Source organism: Protopterus annectens, chromosome 8.part0, assembly GCF_019279795.1.
Source record: "Protopterus annectens isolate FY-2018-M chromosome 8.part0, PAN1.0, whole genome shotgun sequence".
Lineage (NCBI taxonomy): Eukaryota > Metazoa > Chordata > Ceratodontiformes > Protopteridae > Protopterus > Protopterus annectens.
The window spans coordinates 784,193,435-784,215,256 of NC_056741.1; the positions used below are offsets into that span (position 1 = coordinate 784,193,435).

General features: G+C 43.3%; 1 protein-coding gene across 2 annotated transcripts in view; it reads right to left on the minus strand.

The window, feature by feature from the left end:
- Positions 1-21,822, minus strand: part of ZBTB41 (zinc finger and BTB domain containing 41) — a 660,593-nt gene that overhangs the window by 185,719 nt on the left and 453,052 nt on the right. For both annotated transcript variants that reach the window (XM_044080254.1, XM_044080256.1), the window contains one exon: positions 11,230-11,336. In XM_044080254.1, coding sequence (XP_043936189.1) covers positions 11,230-11,336 — 107 coding nt within the window. The remainder of the gene's footprint in view (positions 1-11,229; positions 11,337-21,822) is intronic.

Genomic DNA, 21,822 nt, shown 5'->3' on the forward strand with positions numbered 1-21,822 from the left:
CATGAAGCCATGAAGGATTGTTCTAGCAACCCCGCTATGGATCTGGAGATGTGATCCAACTTGTAGTGTTTGCTGAAGGTATGGAGAGATGTCCATGTAGCTGCCTCCAGAATGGATGCAGTGTCCAGTCCTTTGAAGAAGGCCTCTGATGTATCCATGGATCTAATGGAGTGGGCCTTAATTTTTGACTTGAGTTGTTTCCCATGGAATGTGTAGCAGAAGGAAATAGCTTTGGAAATCCAAGCAGAAATGGTCTTTGTCTCTGCCATTCCCAGAGCTCTGGGGTGAAAGGAGACGAATAGTTGCTCAGATTTCCTAATGACTTTAGTCTTGTTAAGGTAAAATCTCAGTTGTCTGTGAACATCAAATGAATGTAAGACTCTCTCACTGTCATTTTGGGGGTGAGGGAAAAAGGTGGTCAAGTGAATACCCTGATTTAAGGATAGCTCATTGACCACCTTGGGCATAATGGTGGGGTTGGTCCTCAGGGTCACTCTATCCTTGTGGAAGATGAGGAAGGGAGTAGTGGCCATGAGGGCCTGAAGCTCTGACACTCTTTTAGCTGATGTGAGGGCCACGTGGAGTACAGTTTTCCAGGTACAATGTGTCACAGATGCCTTAGAACCTGGTTCAAAGGGTGCAACAGTGGGTTTCTCTAAAACATAATTTAGAGCTCATGGAGGTAGAACCGGCCTCCTGGGGGGGCCTGAGGTGTAAGTACTCCCTTAAGGAATAACTTTGGAGGGAGACAGGAAGCTAGAGGGAGCTCAAGAGGGAGACAGGATGAAATAGCAGCAAGGTGTGATTTAACAGAGGAATATGCCAACCTTGCATGCAAGAGTTCACATAGATAGGACAGGACTAAGGGGACCTCACTTTGAAATGGATCTAGCTGTCTTTGTAGACACCACATGGAAAATCTCTTCCATTTAAACAAAGATCTGCTAGAGTTAGGTTTAATGGTGTCCCTGCAGGACTGTAAGCACATCCTCAGTGTAAAGGTGTTTAGAAGGGATCAAAATTCTATCACTCACAGGCTTAGATTCTGAGATTCTAGATGGGGATGGATTAGGTATCCCTTGTCCTGTGTGAGAAGGTCCACTCTGTGAGGTAACTTGTGATAAGTGCCCCTGGCTAAATGCAGAAGGAGGGGAAACCTATGCTGTATTGGCCAAAAGGGAGTCACCAGCAAGATTTATGGTTTGTCCTGCTCTATCTTTAGCAGGACTTTTTGAAGTAATGGGAAGGGGGGAATGAATATAGAAACATCCACTTCCATGAGATTGAAAAAGCAACCATTGCCCTTGCCAACAGACTGAGAAGCCTGGTGCAAAACAGTGGTAACTGTCTGTTCAGAGGGGAGGCAAACAGGTCTATTTGTGGTGTACCCCACCTGTGGACAATGTCCAGAAACACATCCCTGTGAACCATCTATTCGTGGGACTTTGACATGGACCTGCTCAAGGTGTCTGCCTGAATGTTCTGAGCTGAAAGGATGTAAACTGCCTGCAGGGAGACTCTGTGTTGGGCTGTCAAGTCCCAGGCTTGGACAGCAAGTCTGCAAAGCAAATAAGATTTGGTTTCTCCCCATTTGTTCACATGCCAGAGAACTGTAGTATTGTCTGTGAACAATTTCAGGGAACCTTATTTTAGAGCATGAAGGAAGGTCTGTCAAGGCAAATAGGATAGCTCTCATCTTCCTGATGTTGATGTGTTTCCGCCTGAAGGTGTGTGACCAGGTACCCTGCACTTTCAGGCTAACCAAAATAGCCCCCCAGCCCAGATCTGAGGCATTTCTGTAGATTTCTTGGACTGGTGCAAGGGGTTGTAATGGAAGTCCTGGGGTGAGTGTGACTTGGTTCAACCATCACAGAATCTCCTTCCTTAAGAAAGAAAGGAATGCAATGTCGAAGTCCAAGAGGTATTAGTGTTGGGTCCATTGTTTCGTCCATGTGGACTTCAGGTTCTATTGTAATTTCCTCATGTGGAGTCTTGCCAGAGGCAGCATGGGTATAGTGGAAAAGTATAGTTGTGTACACTTACCATAAATGTAGATGTTCGAGTGTATTCACTGCTGCAGTCATCACATTTGGGTTATCTGCCTGCAGGTAGACCTCAGCCGGCCTGAATATCAGAGTCTTGGATTCCTGCGTCGGATGCTGTCTCTTCTTCCATGACGTCAGGTCGTCAGGGGTATAAAACATACAGCCAATGCCATTACATCAGTTTTTTTTGCCCCAGATGTCAGATGCCCCCACAATGGGAAGCAATTATATGTTATGGTACAACTCCATTAAAAAGCAAATACATCAGAAAACTTAAATATACCAAACAAGAAGGAAAGGTAGAGCCAAGAGAAGTCAGGGGGCTGGAGGGAGGGTAACCAGGACTGCAACAGTGAATACACTCGAACATCTACATTTATGGTAAGTGTACACAACTGTACAATCTTCTTTGTGTTCCACTGTTGCAGTCATCACATTTGGGTTGAATCCCAAAGCTAAGGAAGGGAGGAGGAAGTTAGAGAGCATTAGGGCCAGCTATTAAGCCCTGCAAGACTGCAGTGGCAAAACCAGCTCTGGATTTAGAAAAAAGAGGCACGTGGTAATGCTTGGTGAAGGCATATACAGAGCTCCAGGTAGCAGCTTCTAGGATGTCCCTGGTAGGGACTCCTCTGAGAAAGGCTGCAGAGGTAGATGCAGCCCTGGTGGAATGTGATCTTATCCCCTGTGGGGAAAATTTTCCATGGTGCTTGTAGCAGAAATGAATGTAATGGGCTATCCATTTGGAAATGGTTTGCTTTGAAATGGCCTTCCCCTCTGCCCCTGCAGCAAAGCCAACTAGCAGCTGTTCAGATTTTCTGAGAGGCTTAGTCCTGTCCAAATAAAATCTAAGTTGTCTGTGCACATCCAGCGAGTGCAGTATTCGTTCTCCTTTGTTTTGTGGATTAGGGAAAAAAGTAGGCAAATGAATGGACTGATTTAGGGCCACATTAGACACCACCTTGGGCATAAAGGAAGGATTGGTCCTGAGGGAAACCCTGTCTGCATGGAAGATAATGAAGGGTTCCACTGCCATGAGGGCCTGTAATTCAGACACTCTTCTTGCTGAAGTGATGGCTAGAAGGAAGGCTGTTTTCCAAGAAAGGAATTTCAACTCTGCTGTTGCAGCTGACTCAAAGGGAGGGAGAGTGAGCTTTTCCAATACAAAGTTAAGGTCCCAGGCTGGAGTCAGGGCTCTCCTTGGGGGGGGGGGGGGTCTTAAATTTTTGGCCCCTCTAAGGAACTGTTTTAGCAGAGGGTGAGAGAAGAGGGGTGGTTCAGATTTATAATGAGCTGAAATGGCACAGGCATGAATTTTAATTGATGAGAAGGATAGGCCCTTGTGGAGCATATCTGTTAAGTACTGAAGAATATGAGGTAAGCTGGGCACCGTTGTGCCCATCCCCCGAGTCTGGCTCCAGGAACAGTATCTTTTCCACTTTTCAGCATAGGATTTTCTAGTACTAGGTTTCCTTGCCTCCAGAATGACATCTGGCACCTGCTTACTGAGGGATGCTATTGGAGAACTCAAGGAATTAGCCAGGCTGCAAGGTTCAGGGTTTGAAGCTGAGGGTGCAGAATCTGGCCCACCTGCTGGGACAGCAGGGAAGAGGTCTGAGGCAGGTGCCAATGTTCCAGCAGTGTCATGCTGCACAAGAGGGGGTACACACCATTGCTGGCATGGCCAGTCTGGTGCAATCAGTATTGTCCTTGGCTTGTCCTGTTTGATCTTTAGCAGAACCTTTGAGAGGAGAGGCAGAGGGGGAAAGGCATAAACCGAAAGGCTTTCCCAGGGAATCCACTTTCCAAGCTTGACTGTGGGGAGTCCTTGTGCAGAAATTGTCCAACTGGTAGTTCTGAGGAGAGGCAAACAGGGCTATCTCTGGAGTCCCCCATTTGTTCCTCAAGAGGTTGAATATTTTTGGTTCCAGTTTCCATTCTTGTGGGTCCATGAGATTTCTGCTTAAGTCGTCTGCCAGTGAATTTAGCTTGCCTGGCAGGAATTGAGCTTGTAGGTGCACTCGGTAGCTCAAGGCCGTGTTCCACACAGCCATGGCTAGTCTGCAGAGAGGGTACGAGTGGGTTCCCCCTTGCTTGTTTATGTACCACATAACTGTGGTGTTGTCTGTCTTTAACAATGGTTGTCCTGGAAGAATGCGGTCTTTGAAGGCTGTCAGGGAATTCTGTACAGCTAACATTTCTTTTTGGTTGATATGTAGGTACATCTGTCTCGGGTTCCATTTTCCCTGAATGCACTGCCCTGCCAAGTGAGCCCCCCATGCATATCTGATGCATCTGTTGTTAGGGTTTGGGTGGCAGGGGGTAGAGTGAAAGGGAGCCCCTTGTTGTGGTAGCAAGCCTCTGCCCACCAAAGGAACTCTGTCTTTATACAAGGAATGATAAGGAATCATTGATTCCAGGTCCTGAGAATGTTGACACCATAGACGTTTTAGATACCATTGTAGCTTCTTCATATGCAGTCTTGCAAATGGAATTAGTAGAATGTAAAAGGCCATGAACCCCACGGCTTGCAGAATTTTCCTTGCAGATAGCTGGGGTTTTGTGGCCAATAGCTTGAAGTAGGTTGTCAAATAAACTTGTTTTTCCGGAGTGAGAAAAGCCATCTGGGAAGTTGTGTTCAAGCTTGCTCCCAGGAATACAATCTGTTGGCAGGGTACTAGGTGAGATTTCTTTTCGTTTATGGTGTACCCCAGAGTGGTTAGAAGTTTTTTTACGAATCCCAGATGTTGTAATAACAAGTCCTGGCTTTCTGCCTGAATCAGACAATCGTCCAAGTATGGGTATATTTGAATATTTCTCTGCCTGCAAAATGCAATGGCTGGAGCTAGACACTTTGTGAATACCCTGGGCACAGTAGATAAGCCAAAGGGAAGTGCAGAAAACTGATAGTGCATGGAGCCTGCCCTGAAGCGTAGGTATTCCCTGCAAGATTCCCTTATTCGAATGTGCAGGTAAGCTTCCTTTAGGTCTAAGGCTGCCAACCAGGCATCTTCGCCTAGCATAGGAAAGAAGCTGTTGAAGTGTTAGCATTTTGAATTTTGGAATTACCAGAAAGGTATTTAGAATAGAGAGGTCCATGATAGAATGCCAGGAGCTGTCTTTTCTGGGTACCAGGAGAAGTCTTGAATAAAAACCGTGTCCCCTTTGTTCTCCTGGGATACGCTGAATAGCCATGATACTTAGAAGAGAGAGAACATGCTGTTGGGCCTCCACCCACTGATTTGGGGGTAGGTCTGGGCAACCGTTTGGGGTTGGTAGGGAGTGGAAGTGGAATCTGTATCCTTGGGAAACTATATTCAAAACCCATTTGTCCTGGGTAATGAGTTCCCAGTTTTTTGCATGCAAGGTGAGCTTTCCTCCTAAGGGAGCAGGCAGTTGAGCATGGCTTGGGAGGGTTAAGGTTAAGTCATTGTGCCATTTTTTCCATAGGGGGGTGGCTTACTGCTCCCTGCTTTGGAAGTGGGAGCCCCCCACTGCTTAGGCATGTGCGCGGTCTGAGACTGTAACCTAGGTGGTCTGCTATTCCTGGGTTTGGACTGAGAGGGCCTGGAAGAGACTGGAAAGGACCAATTCTTTGAAGGCCAATGCCTACAAAATCTGGGAGGCTGTACTTGTAGGAAATCTTTAACAGTTTGCATAGATTTAGCTTTTTCCTCCATCCTTTTGAGGACTTCTTCTGCTTTGTTGCCAAACAGGTGGTCTTGTTTTAAGGGAGCATCCAGTAATTTAGCTTTAACATGATCTGGCATGTTTTGCTCTTTAAGCCAAGCATGCCTTCTAAGTACAGACCCAGTGACAGCAGCCCTGCAAGAGGCTTCTAAAGAGTCAAAACCACATTGCAAAGTATGTTTACCAACTTGTTCTGCACAATGCATTAAATCCTGTAATTCTTTGTGTTCAGCACAGTCAGGAATCAACATAATTTTCTGTTTAAGTAGTCCCATAATATGCTGTTGGTACTTTAACATATGAAACTGGCAATTTAAAGCCCTAATGGCCAAAGTAGCAGAAGTGTATACCTTCTTACCCCATCTGTCTAAGGCTCTAGAATCTCTATCAGAAGGGGTAGGATTTTTGGCAGCAGTAGCCTTAATGCCCTTTGGTCCTTGGGAAATGGTCTCTGGATCCGCAGTAGGATTCTTGAAGAGGAACTTATGAGAGTCAGGCACTCTGTAATACCTGTCAGGTTTTCTGGGAGCTGGAGGTAAAGAGTCTGGGGAAAGACTAGATTCCAAGAAAGCATCATCTACAATGCCCAGAACAGAATGGATAGCTAAAGGCCTGTGCTGAGGCAGGAGTAAGAATTCCCTAAGTCTCTTTTTGGAGTCAGAGTAATCCTGGCTTTCCCAGAGGAAATGCTCCCTAAGAGTGTGGAAGGTTTCACCAAAAGAAAAGTCTTCTGGAGGGGAAGCAGAGGGAATGGAATTCTCTGCATCAGAATCCTCATAGGTAGATAAGGGCAAATCCTGGTAATCAGAAGGAACAGAAATATCAGATTCCTCATCAGAAGAATCAGTAGGAAAATCAGTTCTAGGTCTCTTAGAGGGGGAAGGCTGGCTTCCCCTAATTAAGGTAATAAGGTCTTCAGCCATTCTAAGCATTTGTTTTTTAGGCATGTGGGCCTGAGCATGCGGTTTGGACGTTGGTTTTCTAAGCGTGGTGCGAGTTTTAGGCCTGGAAGAAGAAGATGGCGTTGGTTTAAAATGCAAGTCTGTAGGCCTGAATACACCCTCAGAAGCTGGTGCCTGCACAGCGGCTCCGGACCCATCCAAGGTAGAGACATCTGCAGGTTCCATAGTCGAAGAAGCATCTCGTGGCATACCGGACTCCAAATGGGTCTCAGTTGAGGCCTGAGCATCTGAAGTAATGGGTATCAGGGGCTGCGAAAGTGCCTCACTGAGTACCGGCGGACTGGCAAATAGCTTAACGGAAGTGTCGTCAGCAGTTTTGGACCTATGTGGTCTGTCTCTGTCTTTATCCTTACGTTTTTTCAGAAGATCGGTAGTTGGATGGCTTGACGAAGCCATTTTGGAGTACTGATACAGAGTACCAAAATAATTTGCTGCAAAGATAGCCCGACGACGAATAGTTCGGGGGTTGAACAAGGCAACCGACAGCGAGGGACGTCGTGGTCTAGGCCTAAGCAGGGAATGCAGTACGAATGAAAATCTTTATGAGGTATTTGCTTTCCACAGGTAAGACAATTGTTAACTTTTACTGACATTGGGTGGAGCAAGAAAAAAGATCCCCAACCGGGTACTTATCTTTTTTTGAAGACTTCTGTTCTGAAACTCGAAAACGAAAATTTCAGGAGTCGGCCGACCGGCACTTGCGAACTGCTTCTGCTTCGGGCACCGCACGGCAAGAAAGACTGATGTAATGGCGTCGGCTGCATGTTTTATACCCCTGACGACCTGACGTCATGGAAGAAGAGACAGCATCCGATGCAGGAATCCAAGACTCTGATATTCAGGCCGGCTGAGGGCTACCTGCAGGCAGATAACCCAAATGTGATGACTGTAACAGTGAAACACGAAGAACATCCACATAACCCAGTAGTCTGAGATATTGTCTGGCTGCCAAAGCAGTGGCTTTGAGAACAGAGGCCAGATATTGCTTCAGGGTTTCCACTTTTTGGAGTGGAAGGAATGCCCACATGACATCTGTCCCTATCCTGCAGCTTAGGAAAACTTGTTCTTCAGAAGGACTAAGGTTGGACTTGGGGAAGTTTATATTGAATCCCAGTGCCTGCAGGACTGATATGACTTGGTGGAGTTGGGTCTGTAGGGATCTGGAGCAGTCTGCCTGAATCAGAAGGTCCTCCAGGTATGGGTAAATATGAATCCCTTGGACTCTGCAATACGCAACAACTGGAGCCAGACACTTGCTGAAGACCCTTGGAGTCGTAGAGAGTCCAAGGGGCAAGGCCGAGAACTGAAAATGTAAGGAACCAACATCAAAGCGTAAATATTTCCTGTAGTTGGAACTTATACGGATATGATGGTAGGCATCCTTTATGTCCAATGTGGTTAGAAATCGCTTGAGGTATCACAAAAGGAAAAAATGGTCTGAAGGGTAAGCATACAAAAGGTGGGTACCTGTAAGAAAAGATTGAAGTGAGAGAGATCCAGAATAGGTCTCCAAGGTCCATCCTTCCTGGGAATTAGGAAGAGTCTGGAATAGAATCCCTTTCCTTTTTCTGCCAGAGGAACCAGCTGTATGGTTCCTTGTGAAAGGAGGCTGTGTACGACTGGCTGGAAAAGTGGAAGTTGACCTTTGGGTGGCTGGGGAATCCCCCTGGGAGAAGAGGAAATGATCCAGGTCATAAAGTAACCCTTTTCTATGATGGAAAGGATCCACCTGTCTGAAGTGATGTTTTGACAAACTGGAAGACAGTCAGAGAGCCTTAGAGACAGGGATATGAAAGCTCATAGGGATATGAAAGCTCATAGGCTCGTACTAAGCTAACTGCTCTTTTGAGCCATTTTAAGCCTAGTCAATTATACCTTGTGAGAATCAAACCCTGCACCTTGTGTTTGAAAGGCAAACACCTTGGATGGCAGTGAGGTAGGTAGTCACAGGCTACCTGCCCTGTCCTGAAAGGGAGGTTTCTGGGCAGGAGTTTGAGCAGGCTTAGAAGGGGTCTGCTGTTTCCTAGTGCCCTTTCTTGTCCTGGCATGGGGAGCTGGGGCAGAGTGTCTCCTCATGAACTGGGTCTTAGAGGGATAGTGCCTATGAAATTTGGGTATAGAAGAGATGAACAAGTGTTTTAAATCCTGCAGTTCCTTTCCTTTTTGCTGAAGGGCCTTAAATAGCTCAGCCACTTTAAATTCAAAAACGGCAGAGTTATCCAGGGGTGCATCCAGCAATTTGGCACCAATATAATTGGGTAAGGGTTGTAGCCTTAACCATGCATATCTTCTAAGGACTGAAGCTGAGGTTGCAGACCTGGCAGAAGATTCTGCAGCATCATGGCTACATCTAATTGAATGTCTAGTAACTTGAGAAGACAGGGAAATTAGACTGGTGATCTGAGCCTTGGAAGACAAGTCAGGAAGGTCAGCTAAAAGCTTGGTGGCCTGGGTCAAAAGAGCCAAGGCATACTTTAACATATGCAGCTGGTACTTCACTGCCCTAAAGTCCAGGGTAGCAGAAGTATATATACTTTCTTACCAAGGCGCTCCATGACCTTACTATCCTTGTCTGTAAGAAGGACAGAGGTGGAGGGAAGTAGCTTAGATGGCTTGCCTGCTGAAACTGAGACAGTGACAGGGTCAGCAACACAAAAATGCTGCCTCTTCAGGGACTTTGTAAAACCTGACAGGCCTTCTACATGCAGTTATTTGTGAATCGGGATTAATAGAGGGAGCATTAAAATCATCCAAGAAAGCCAGTAATACTGGAAGAATAGAAGCAGCAGAGCTTTCCATCTGCAGAAGCTCATAATGCCTTTTTTTGGACCTCTGACATTTCAGAAGAGTCCCATTCAGAAATTGTCTCCCCAAATTTGAGGTACTCTCCTGGCGAGTCAGCCTCAACAGATTCATCCTCTGGAGAAGCATACCCAAGAACAGAAGGCACCTGAGAAACATAGCAGAGAGAATCCTCTGAAGAGGAGTCTCAGGAGTTCTCAGCTTCAGGTTGGATAATTTCCTCAGCCTGAGGCCTGGGACTGATAGGAGGAGGAGCAGCCTGTGGGGAAACAGGCATGGCAGGCCTTAGGACCATAACGGCATTAAATACGCTCTGTGAAAAAGCCTGAAAATCAGGTTGGCTTTCAGCAGGAGGGGAGAGTTATTTTGTTTTGTGTTTCTTTTTAAGTGAAGGCCTAGAAGGTGTAGGCCCTAGGGAAGGCCTAGTCTCGCAGACAGGCCTAGAGTCTGTTAGCTGGGAAGCAGTGGATGCAGTTGCAGTCTGGGCAGCCGTAAGTCCCTGAGGTACCCCCTCTTCGTCAGCAGGGATGTGCCTTCTGCCTTAGGTTCTGAAGTTTCCCAAGGGTTACCCTCTATAACTGTAACAGCAGACTCTGAATGTTCCTCCGGGTGAATGTCAGCCACAGGCGGAACATCTGGTGGAGGAGGGGCAGATGCAAGTTCAAGCCTGGCAACCTTACCCTTCTTTTTAGGTGGTGTCATGGGCTGGCTGGATGACCCTTCCATCCCTAACACTAAGTGTTTATGATGCTATAGCCTCTAAGTAAATGTTTAAGGCATGCAGACGACTGTGGAGTGTCTTAATGATGAAGGCCTGACAGATTGCGCAAATAAAATGGTCGTGGGTAGGCCCTAGACAGAAAAGGTAGAATTCATGGGCATCCTTATGGGGGATCTGATTACCACACCTGCACCTTTCCCTTCCTGGATGCCATATAACCTAAACAGACATGCAGTGACAAAAAGGAATCAGAAGCAGCCCCAATGGGGTACTTATCTTAGAAACTTGAAGATCCGACTGCAAAGATGGCACGAAGTACTGACATTCGAGTGGCAGCAGAGAAGTTCTAATGAAAGGTAGATGCAGACGCCACTTTTATGGCTCACACTCCCTAGGCCAATGTGAAATGTCCCATGTACCTGGCAGTGGCTACAAGATTTTGTATACTGGCCGAACGTTCAGGTAGCAAGCAGAGGATAACCCAAGAGTTTGGAATACTGCAACATGAGACTAGAAGGACATCTATTTACAGTAACAATGTTCTAACAAACCACAGCAAAAGTTAAAATATTACTAGACAAATCATTCATTAATTAGTTACTACACACTGCATAAACAAGTCTGGTTTGTTTCTTGAAATGTTAATGCATTGTATATACTGATGATGTTGCTGGCTCATTTCAGTGTTCTACTATACATACCTGAATGTCCCAAGGGATATGTCTAGCAATTAGAACAGAAAGGCTATGAGCTGTTAACTAGCTTCATCCAGTATTTATGAGTTTGATACCCTTAGCCTCCATTTACCTACAGTGAGACTCTATGCAAGTCATTTAACCTAACAGCGCTCCTGCCTACAGTCTGAAAATCTTCACATAGATCAATGCTCCACAGCAGTTAACAAATACAAAGTCCAAGTCACCAATAAAAAAATGCAAAAGAAGTTTAAATGATAAAAATATAACACTAAACATATTTTTGATTATGAATTAATTAAATGCATCTACAATACCTGAGTGTATTTTTTTATGCTTTGTCAGGTGGTCATGCCGAATAAATGTTTTTCCGCATTCTCCACATTCATACCTCTTGTCCTCATGATGAACTCTTAGGTGCAGTCTTAAAAAAAATAAAGAAAGAAGCTTGGTAAATTAGTAGTGAATGAGGTACAATTTGTAAAGTATATAAAATAATATTGTTATAACTCACAGCAACACTGCAGATATTTAAATTAACATTTTTTTCCTGTAAAAACTACCAACAATAACTTGATGTAATATTTATTTTACTTTATTTGTATTTATTTTCCAGGACAGAACACTGATCTCCATGGACTTTTTTCTGACTCAGCCCAGGAAGAGTGCCTGCCTTAGTGACTTGTTCATTGTCACACAGCTGGATCACTGCATCAGCCTCTGCAGTCAGACCTTACCAGTGAAGCCATGCTGTGTCACATGAGCAATCACGTGGAAAAGCTCTAAATTAATTTTCAGATAATATCACAGATATATGTATATTAATGTGAATGAACCCTCAGATCTATATTTTCCTCCCAGCAAAATCACATTCGGTTCTTCAGACACTAGTTCTGATGCTAATAAGAGAAAGAGTTCCCCCCAGTCTGTGCAGTGCAAATATAAATACTGAGCAGGCAGAAGTGACATTACGAAATATCTACACAGCTTCAAAGAAATCCTTCAGCACATAGAACTGTCCCTCCCTAAATAACATCTGTAAGGTCAGACAGTGAAGTACACAGACTTACAGAGAAGAAATCCTGTATAAGCATACTCACACAAGGATGATGAAAGGATAAAACCAGGGGGATGGTCAGATGCAGGATCAGGCAGTAAAAGCTTAGAACTGAAAATGTTAATAACTGACTACAAAAAATCAGGTTAAAATCTATCAAGACAAGACTGTCTCCAGTATGGTTACAAGGAGAAGCTAACTTAGACAGAGAAGCTGGTCAACAGTAGTGTACACAATCCAGGAAGTGCCAAGACAGACAAGGTTTATGCAACTGATTCACTCCTCTCACAGCTAGTTCAAAGAAGTATTCCAGAATCCGTAGAGCCTTATTCCAACCTTAGTGGAAACAAAAAGCACTACAAACAACTAGCTTCTTTAACTCTTCCAAATACTACCATAAGAGCAAACTTAACCTTTGCTGCCCGGGTACAGAGAAGGGAAGTAAAAAAAAAAACAAAACACAAGAGTCCAACCAGCTCTCACATGATCTTGAAAATGGTCCATTCCATTTTTATCCCATGGTTAACAAATTAAATAAAATAATAACAAAAAAGAAGGCAAGAGATGATAAAGAGATATGGCTAGGTCTTGGAACTCAGAGAGTACCAACTCTGGATCTCAAGTTCAGGAACATTATGAGGCAAAATAAGAAAATTCCACACATGAATCATTACAAGAAGCCATTTTTTCCCTGCAAATAACCACAATTTAATTCAACATCACATAGATAAGGAAATAGAGGTTATGAAAAAATGCAGTCAAGGGAAGTAAAAAAAAAAAAAAAAAAAAAGAAGAAACAGAAGCTACCTTTAAAGATTGTTAGAGTGAAGGACATTGGAAAAGCAAGTGCCAGGAATGGAACATAAGTTTACAAAGTATCTTATTAATATTTAACTGTAATACTGTGTTTTGGTCAAATTTGTTAATTTTCAGTTCCCCAATATTTTACCAAAACTAATGTTGTTAAAGCTTCAACCAGATAAAATAAACCAATCAAATATTCAACCTGTTGTAAACAAATTAAAAAGCATTTTCTGTAGGGTGCAAGTCTCCTGCACCCCCACTCTCCCTTACTTGTATATAAATATACACATTTAACACCACTGTCAGAGAAATGTGGAGAAAAAAGAAAAGCCCATACGCTGCCACTATACAAACAGAAACCACACTGGAAGAGGTATCCTACAGAAACAGTGATGGCAGAATTCAAAACAGATAAAAATACACAAAACTCATTCACTTTACAATCAAGCATTGGGGATCCTACATCTTCTATGCCAACATTACTTGCACTTAATGTCTCTCTCTTAACAAGCATCAAGAAACACATTTTAGTGTGCAAACACATTAAAACAGCTTCAAAATTACAAAGATTGTGTCAACAAATGCATTCCACTGGAAAGTTAATAAAGGGTTTTCTTTGACAGTTTCTAAATTAGAGAATGAACACGTTTATAAGAGCAGATCATCTTATTTTCAAGCTTAGAGTGACAAAAATTCTGATTCATTTCTGGTTTTCATTCTCAAATTGTTGTCAGAAAGCAGTCAATTGCAGAAATGTGCCTATTGTGCTAGTCTCTGATGTATTTATTTTGGCTGTAAACTGTAGCAGCATATTTCTTGCATGCTGAGAACACAAATGTGCATGGCGATGCTCGAGTTAGACTGGTGCACAAGCCACTGAGCAACTAGTATTCTATTGTGTGGCTGTCAATCAGTTATCTCAGTTCCATCATCCCTTGAAGTCTGTGCAAAAAATACCAACAGCAGGAGAAAAGCAATGAAGACATAAAATGTCCACCTGGTATTAAATGATATACTGTGGTCAAGTGCAACACAATCGTTCAAAAGTTTTGCTGCACAACATTTGACCAAATTTCACTGAATAAACCTGAGTAATTCAGCATTCACCAAAATTGCAAAAAAAAAAAAAAGTTTTACATGGGAAGAGGATTCACCACCCACTGGGACAACGCTTGCACCCACCTTTAATTATAACCAATTCTGGGGTTGCTGCATTTTAGGAAGAAGAGACGTTCTACAGTCTTCTTTAAGTGCCGGATGTCAGCAGATGAAAACACATGTTAAGAATAAATAGAATACAAAGGATTAGTCCAGACAAAATCAATTTATTTATCAGATCTAGGAGACACTCTCTCTGATACTCTCCCTGTGGGAGGAATAAAATGCCTTGATGCAGTTTCAAGTAGTTTATTCAGTTAAATAAGTAGATGGATAAATGCTAGCTAAAGTGATTTTATCTGGAGTAATCCTTTGTACTCTGTTTCTTGTTATTCCTGTCACCCTCTGGGTCACAGGTGAGATACCAGACCTGACTCAAGCTTTCTGGATTACTTCTGTTTTCCATATGCTAAGAAAACTGCAACAGTGATTTCACTCAGGACATCACTTTCATATAGTGTACAAAACAGTGTAATTTGGGGGGATTCCCAAGAATGTTGGCTGACTCAGTAGTACATTAACTTGTGCTCTCCCAGTGTGAAAAAAGACAAAAAGTTATAAATGTAGGAGAAGTTCAGTTACTGGCTAGCAGACACACTGTCTGAACATCAAAAAATAAATAAAAAATAAAAAATCTGTGGAAAAATGTCAACTAGAAAAAAAAAAAAAAGAAAAAAGTTCTGGATGAGAAGAATGCCAGTGCTGAACAGCAAGAAGCAGACCTGAACACATCATTAATGTAGAGTATACCATTGCTGGAACCTGTGTCTAAGAGAGCTCTTTTCAAACTATCTGGAAATATACAGAGCTAAGTATTTTTTGGTTCTTCAGAATTGTGTACTGTAAATTGTTGCTGGAATAATTTTATTCAGAGTTGTGCACTGTTATTTTTGATTCACTGTATAGTTTTTCAGATCTCTGCTGCAAGTGTTTTGTCCCACCTCCCCCTATTTTCTCCTGTGTCTTATTTTCTGACTATCTGAAGAATTACTTGCAAAAAATAGACCCTGTTAGTTAACCGCCTGCATACCATTGCTGGAACCTGTATCTAACAGAGCTCTTTTCAAACTATCTGGAAATATACAGAGCTAAGTATATTTTTTGGTACTTCAGAATTGTGTACTGTAAACTGTTGCTGGACTAATTTTATTCAGAGTTGTACACTGTTATTTCTGATTCACTGTATAGTTTTTCAGATCTCTGCTGAAAGTGTTTTGTCCCACTTCCCCCTTTTTTCTGCTGTGTCTTAAGTTCTGACTATCTGAAGGATTACTTACATAATAATAGACCCTGTTAGATAACAGCCTGCATACCATTGCTGGAACCTGTGTCTAACAGAGCTCTTTACAAACTATCTGGAATTATACTGAGCCAAGTATACGTTTTTGGTTCTTCAAAACTGTGTACTGTAAATTGTTGCAGGACTAATTTTATTCAGAGTTGTGCACTGTTAAGTTTGATTCACTGTATAGTTTTTCAGATCTCTGCTGAAAGTGTTTTGTCCCCCCTCCCCCTATTTTCTGCTGTGTCTTAAGTTCTGACTATATGAAGGATTACTTGCATAATAATAGACCCTGTTAGTTAGCCTGCATACCATTGCTGGAACCTGCATCTAACAGAGCTCTTTTCAAACTATCTGGAAATTTACAGAGCTAAGTATGTTTTTTTGGCTCCTCAGAATTGTGTACTGTAAACTGTTGCTGGACTAATTTTATTCAGAGTTGTGCACTGTTATTTTTGATTCACTGTATAATTTTTCAGATCTCTGCTGAAAGTGTTTCCCTCCCTATTTCTGGTTTGTTGTTTAAATTTGGAGGCTTTTGCAGTTGCCCGCCCCACTGTAGATTTGATATGGGACACTCCCCCCAGTCCCATCTCTTTGCCACATTCTACATAACACACTCCTTCTGTACTTGTTTTTAGTCATTTTTAATTTAATTGCATTTTTTAAACTGTGTTTGGTCTAATACTGATACATACTCAAGTGTGCTAGCTTCCACTGCATTTGAATTGTTTTTACTGCTGTTTTAGATACTTTTCTGTTTCCTACCTTTCCTGTAACTAGTGTAGTCCAGATACAGATATGCTGTATCCAGCACTGTATGTAAGCTTCTGAGCCCCTCCCCCTAGCCTCTCTGTGTTGGAGGGAAGCCTTCTAGCTTGTCAGTGGGAGTGGTAAGAACTAGGTAACCTGTCTACCACATAAGGAGTGGTTCTGGCCCAGAAATTGTAGTTACTGGCCGTCTGGGCAATCGTTTCCATCTCTCTCAACTTTATGATTTGAAAACCTGCATTTGCACTTGTTTCTTTTCAGTAACTAGTCTAGTGCAGATACAGAGTCTTAGTTTTAGCACATAAATGTGCTTATTCATGCTCAGCACTTGTTCAGAACTTGTTGTAATCACTAAAGAAGCTACTAATTACTCTAGCACTCAGCCTTCCTCATTACCTAGAGAAAAACGTTTTTTGCACTTACTTTCCTCACTTGTTTAGAGAAACACAGCTCTTGTACTCACTTTCCTCACTTATCTAGAGGAAAATAGGTTTTGATTCCGGCATGTCCAAGGGTCAGCTCCCAGTGTTCTCTCCTGTCTATCTGATGAATCTGGGCATCTTGGGGCAATGTAAAATTGCCTCATGTACACAGACAACCCTCTCCTCCTACCACCCAACACTACAACCTGTGAGAGATGCACTTATCTAGCCAAATAGGAGGTAAAGCTCTCTCCAACCAAGACTGAACTTGACATTCAAAAGGAGAAGGTAAACACTTGCACCACACCACACTTATCACATAGTCTCACTACATCCATACCACCAAAATCCACACATAGAAACACAAAAACATTCACGGAGGCTCTCAATAATAATCTGCTCAAGCAACAGAGACCTCCAAAGCAGAAAAGCAAGCAACTTCCACCTCCCAACACAACCCAAATGCCACATAGCCTACAGACTCAGTGTGCCACTCAACCATAGCCAATAAGGCAAAACAACATATCTAACAATCTAGTCATAGGTTACTCTATAGTCAGGCACACTGATGTCCCACTCACCAAGCTAAACAAGGAGAAGGTTACTGTCAGCTGCCTGTCGGGTGCCAGGATCCGCCACATAACACACGCACTCAGGTCACTCCACAACAAGTACAAATATGACTCTGTCATTGTCCATGTTGGTGTGAACGACCCAGGATGTACCTCCCTCGACTACATGAAAAGAGACATGGAAGAGCTCTCCGATCTTAAAGCCCAGGCAGGTATGACCCTAGCCCTGAATAGTACTCTGCCATTGCCCAGAATGATACCGCAGTACAAGGACAAAATTATTGACTTCAACAATTGTCTAAGCTTCTGGTGTCATTCTAAGGGGATCCAGCATCTGTCTGCTTGGGATGACATGGTCGACAGACCATGATGCTTTGCCAGAGATGGCCTGCACCTGTCGCCCCTGGGATTCCGGATACTGGCTAAGGCTCTTGCCGCCCCTATAGTGCCTTTTTTAGGCAAGGTTCAAATGACAAATTCGCCACCATAACAGGAACAGGCAAGCAAAAACTGAGGGTAATGCTACTCAATGCTAGAAGTCTAAATCTCAAAATGCACTCACTTGAGGCACTCCTTAAAATGGAGAACATTGATATCTGTGCAGTGACTGAGACCTGGTTCAAGGCTCCAGAGTGCACTCCTGCACTACCAGGCTATAACTCATACCACACTTTTCGGCCATGTAACTTGGACCAGAACACCAATGGCGGAGGTTTGTCCATATCCATTAAGGATATCCACATCTCCAGGCTAGTTGCTCAGCATAATGCATCCGAGGTTATCCAAGTGCAACTAACTCTGGGCAAAACTGCAATCCAAATTTTAACTTGCTACAGAACCCCCACCAAGCCCCAGGATTCCCACTCCTCTTTTCTTGATGTACTGGAAAATATTAGGGTTCAACCAAACACACTAATAATGGGTGATTTCCACTACCCCACCATTAACTGGGAAAACTACTCGTGTACCAACTCCTTCACACAACGCTTTCTGGAATTCATAAACTCCAATGCCCTGGATCAACTTACCCACACCCCCACCAGGGGCAACAATATCCTAGACCTAGTCATTACCAACATGAGTGACCGGTGTTCTACACCTGAAGTCAACTCCTCGTTGGTCCGATCCGACCATAAGCTAATCACCTTGATATCCACATCCCGCCCCCACCCCCCATTAAGGAAACCACAGTAAAGAATTTCTCCAAAACCAAATTCATGTTTCTTAAGACAGAAGTGGTGAACTTCATGGCGCCCATGAAGATGGGCAACACAGTTACGACTGCTGAATCCTACACAAATGCACTCTATAAGCACTTACACGAATGCATGGATCATGCTATCCCAGGCAGAACCAAGATGCTATCCTCCAAAAAAAAGGAAGCCAATCTGGTGGTCCCCTGCCATAAAAAAACTGTACAACAGAAGGAAGAAATTGTTGAAAAAGAAAGTAAAATCCTATGAGTGGAGGAGCTCCCTGGTCAGCCTCAGTAAGAACCTGAGATCCCTTATAAGATCCTCCAAAGCTAGCTACGAAAACAAAATCACCACTGATTCTAAGGACAACCACAAAGCATTCTAGAGCTATGTCAAGAATCTCAATGGCAATACCCAGATCTGCTCTGAGTTACAGTACAACAGCATGAAAATTACAGAACCAACTGATACTGCCAACATCCTGGCAGATAGGTTCAGTGATAACTTTACCACCCCCCACCCCCTAAAGGGCCCATATCTATATAGGAAGAATGAAGAGTCCCTGTATTCACAACTATGCAGGTAAAAGCTGCACTCTCTAACGCCAAAAACACAGCATCCATGGGACCGGACAAGATCCCAGGCTGCATTTTACACGAACTTCAGAACAAACTGGCTCCCCACCTAAGCACCATGTTCAATCATAGCCTCACATCAGGCTTTGTGCACACTAAATGACGTACAGCAACAGTTATATCACTCCACAAAGGGGGAGCCACCACTGATCCCAGGAACTATTGCCCTATTAGCCTGACGAGCCTGGTCTGCAAGGCCATGGAACGTATCATCATGGAACTTATAAACAAAGACATTGGCAACCTCCAAACTCTGGATCCCACCCAGTTTGGGTTTGTGAAAGGCAGATCATGCCTCCTGAACCTGATCAACTTCTTTGAGGCAGTCACCAAAGCTGAAGACGAGGGTAAGGTGGTTCACACAGCCTATCTTGACCTCGCCAAGGCTTTCAATACCATCCCCCATTCTGGAATTATAGCTAAACTCACTAAACTAGGTATAAATCCCTATGTCACAAGATGGGTTGCCAAATGGCTCACTGACAGAACCCACACTGTAAAAGTTGCACACTCCAAATCTGACCTAAAACCAGTAACAAGTGGAGTACCACAGGGTTCAGTCCCGGGGACCTCTCCTGTTTGGTATCTACTTCTCTGAAGTGCAGGCTAACACAGAAGGCCTCTGCCTAATGAAGTTTGCAGATGACTGCAAACTAGGAGCCATAGCAGAGTCCCCAAATGATGTGGAAATCCTACAGAAGGGCCTCGCTGAGACAGATGCTTGGTGTCAGAGCCATGGCCTCAAGCTCAATGCCAAAAAGTGCATTGTCATCCCCTTTGGTAAAAACTCTGCACCCGTGAACTACTACATAAACAGCAGTCTACTTAACACCAAATGTGTGATGAGACCTTGGGACCCAGGTGGACATTAGTCTGTCCTTTCATAGTCACATCACCACAGTAGTCAGGAAGTCCTTCTACGTGGTACACCTCATCATAAAAGGGTTCTCATCCAGGAAAAAAGAGGTCATTGTTCCCTCTACTTGACACTCATTAGACCCATTATAGAGTACAACACCCCTTCTGGAATGTACCTCACAAGACATCTGCAGCAGCTGGAAAGGCCACAGAAGTACCTCACAAAGAGAATTACTGGCCTCAAACAGATGCCCTACACTGACTGTCTCAAAAAACTCCAGCTTTACTCCGTACCATATCGCCTACTCCGAGGTGATCTCTGCCTAACATATAAAGCTATGTCAAAACCCAGAGCTGTTGGACATGCTACACCTAAAGAAATCTCAATCCCTCTGAGCTACACGCTCTAGGGACCTAAACCTTGTCACCACAATAAACAGGACACTCTGGAGGGATAGATTCCTGTCCCAGAGACTTCCCATACTCTGGAACAGGCTACCCATCTATGTCAAGCAAAGTTCTTCATTAGCACTCTTCAAGAAAAATCTTGATGAGTGGATGGGAAATAGGAAATACTCCCCGGGGATCACTTCTGTGTCTCTGCTCGACAGTGGCATAGGAAAATAACTTTCTTGGGTGGCGTAAGCCAGGGAACCTTGTTGGCTAGGGTTACGTAGGCCCTCGGGCCAATAGCCTAGTACCTTCCTATGAACCTATAAGATGTATTTATGTAAGCAAGAAGAAAATACCAGACCACATACACTGAGAGGCATTTAAAATAAACAGGACTTTGGAAGACCAAAGAAGAACAAATGAAAAATGGGTGAGAATGTAGTTACATGGGTTATAACCTGCCAAGGATGCAACAGCTAGCCAAAGCTTCAAGGTGCCTTCCATGTGCCCAAATTGTCAGGCAGCTCAAGCTGAAGTGGATAAAAGATAAGTTTGGGCACCAAGCCCTTCACAGCTTCCCTGCCAGTAAAGAGATGGAGGATGACCCCTGAAAGGACAATGCTCGAACAACAAAAAAAAAAGTCCACACCCTGGCATAACAAACACTCAAAAAAAAAAAAAAAAAAAAAAAAAAAAAAAAAGGAGGGTGGAAGTAGGGAGTGGCTACTGCTACAGTGATCATTCAAACATATACTGTATGGTAAGTTTACTTACACAACTGTAGTATGTTTATCATATCAGTCACTCCTGCAGTTGCCTTATCTATATTCGTAAATTATCCTAGCTAACTAAATTTGGGATTTGGAAGGAGAAGAGTCCAGAAGCCCCTGGAGAATGGCTCCAGCAAGGTTTGATCAGGACCTAGAGAAGGAACCAAGCTTATAGTGATTTGTAAAAGTATGTACAGAGGACGAAGTAGCAGCATGTAGAATACTTATAGAATCCAACCCTTTCCAAAAAGCCACAGACGAAGCAAGGGTCCTAGAAGAGCAAGCCTTTACTTTTCTGGAATAGATTTGTAATAGTGAGTATAACAAAAGGTAATACCACTTAGACACTCATTAAGAAATGCCCTGTTTTGACAAAGATTGTCCCTTCTTAACTTCACAAAAAATGGAAAAATGACCTGAAAAACTGAAAGATTAAAATCTTTCACAATAATACCTGAGTAGCCTGTGAACGTTCAAGGTATAGAGTAGCCTTTCTCTCTCATTTTTAGGTTCAGGAAAGAAAATGTGGAGAGGGACAGTTTGGCTTAAAGTAAACTTGGATATCACTTTAGGAATAAAAGAAGAATTAGTTCTGCAAGAAACCCTGTCCCTATGGAAAAGTTAATCAGCTTTTTTCACACTTTCTCAGTTTCACACTGGGAGACTCACCGTAACAGCTTGCAACTCAGAAACCCTTTTTGCAGAGGTCAGACCAATCAGTAAAACTACTTACCATGTTAAGAACCTCAAGTCAGCCAGATAAGCTAGTTCAAATGGAGCAGCTGTTAGCTTATCTAACACAAAATTACAACCCCAAGGAGGGCCTCCCAATTTTCTTGGAGGCCTCTTATGCAAAACCGCTTTCAAGAATATTTCGAAATGAGATTGCACTGAAAAAGGAGGATCCATATGCAGATATGCTGAAATGGCTGATAAATTAACATTGACAGAGGAATAAGAAAGACCGCAAGATAGTAACCAATATAAACATT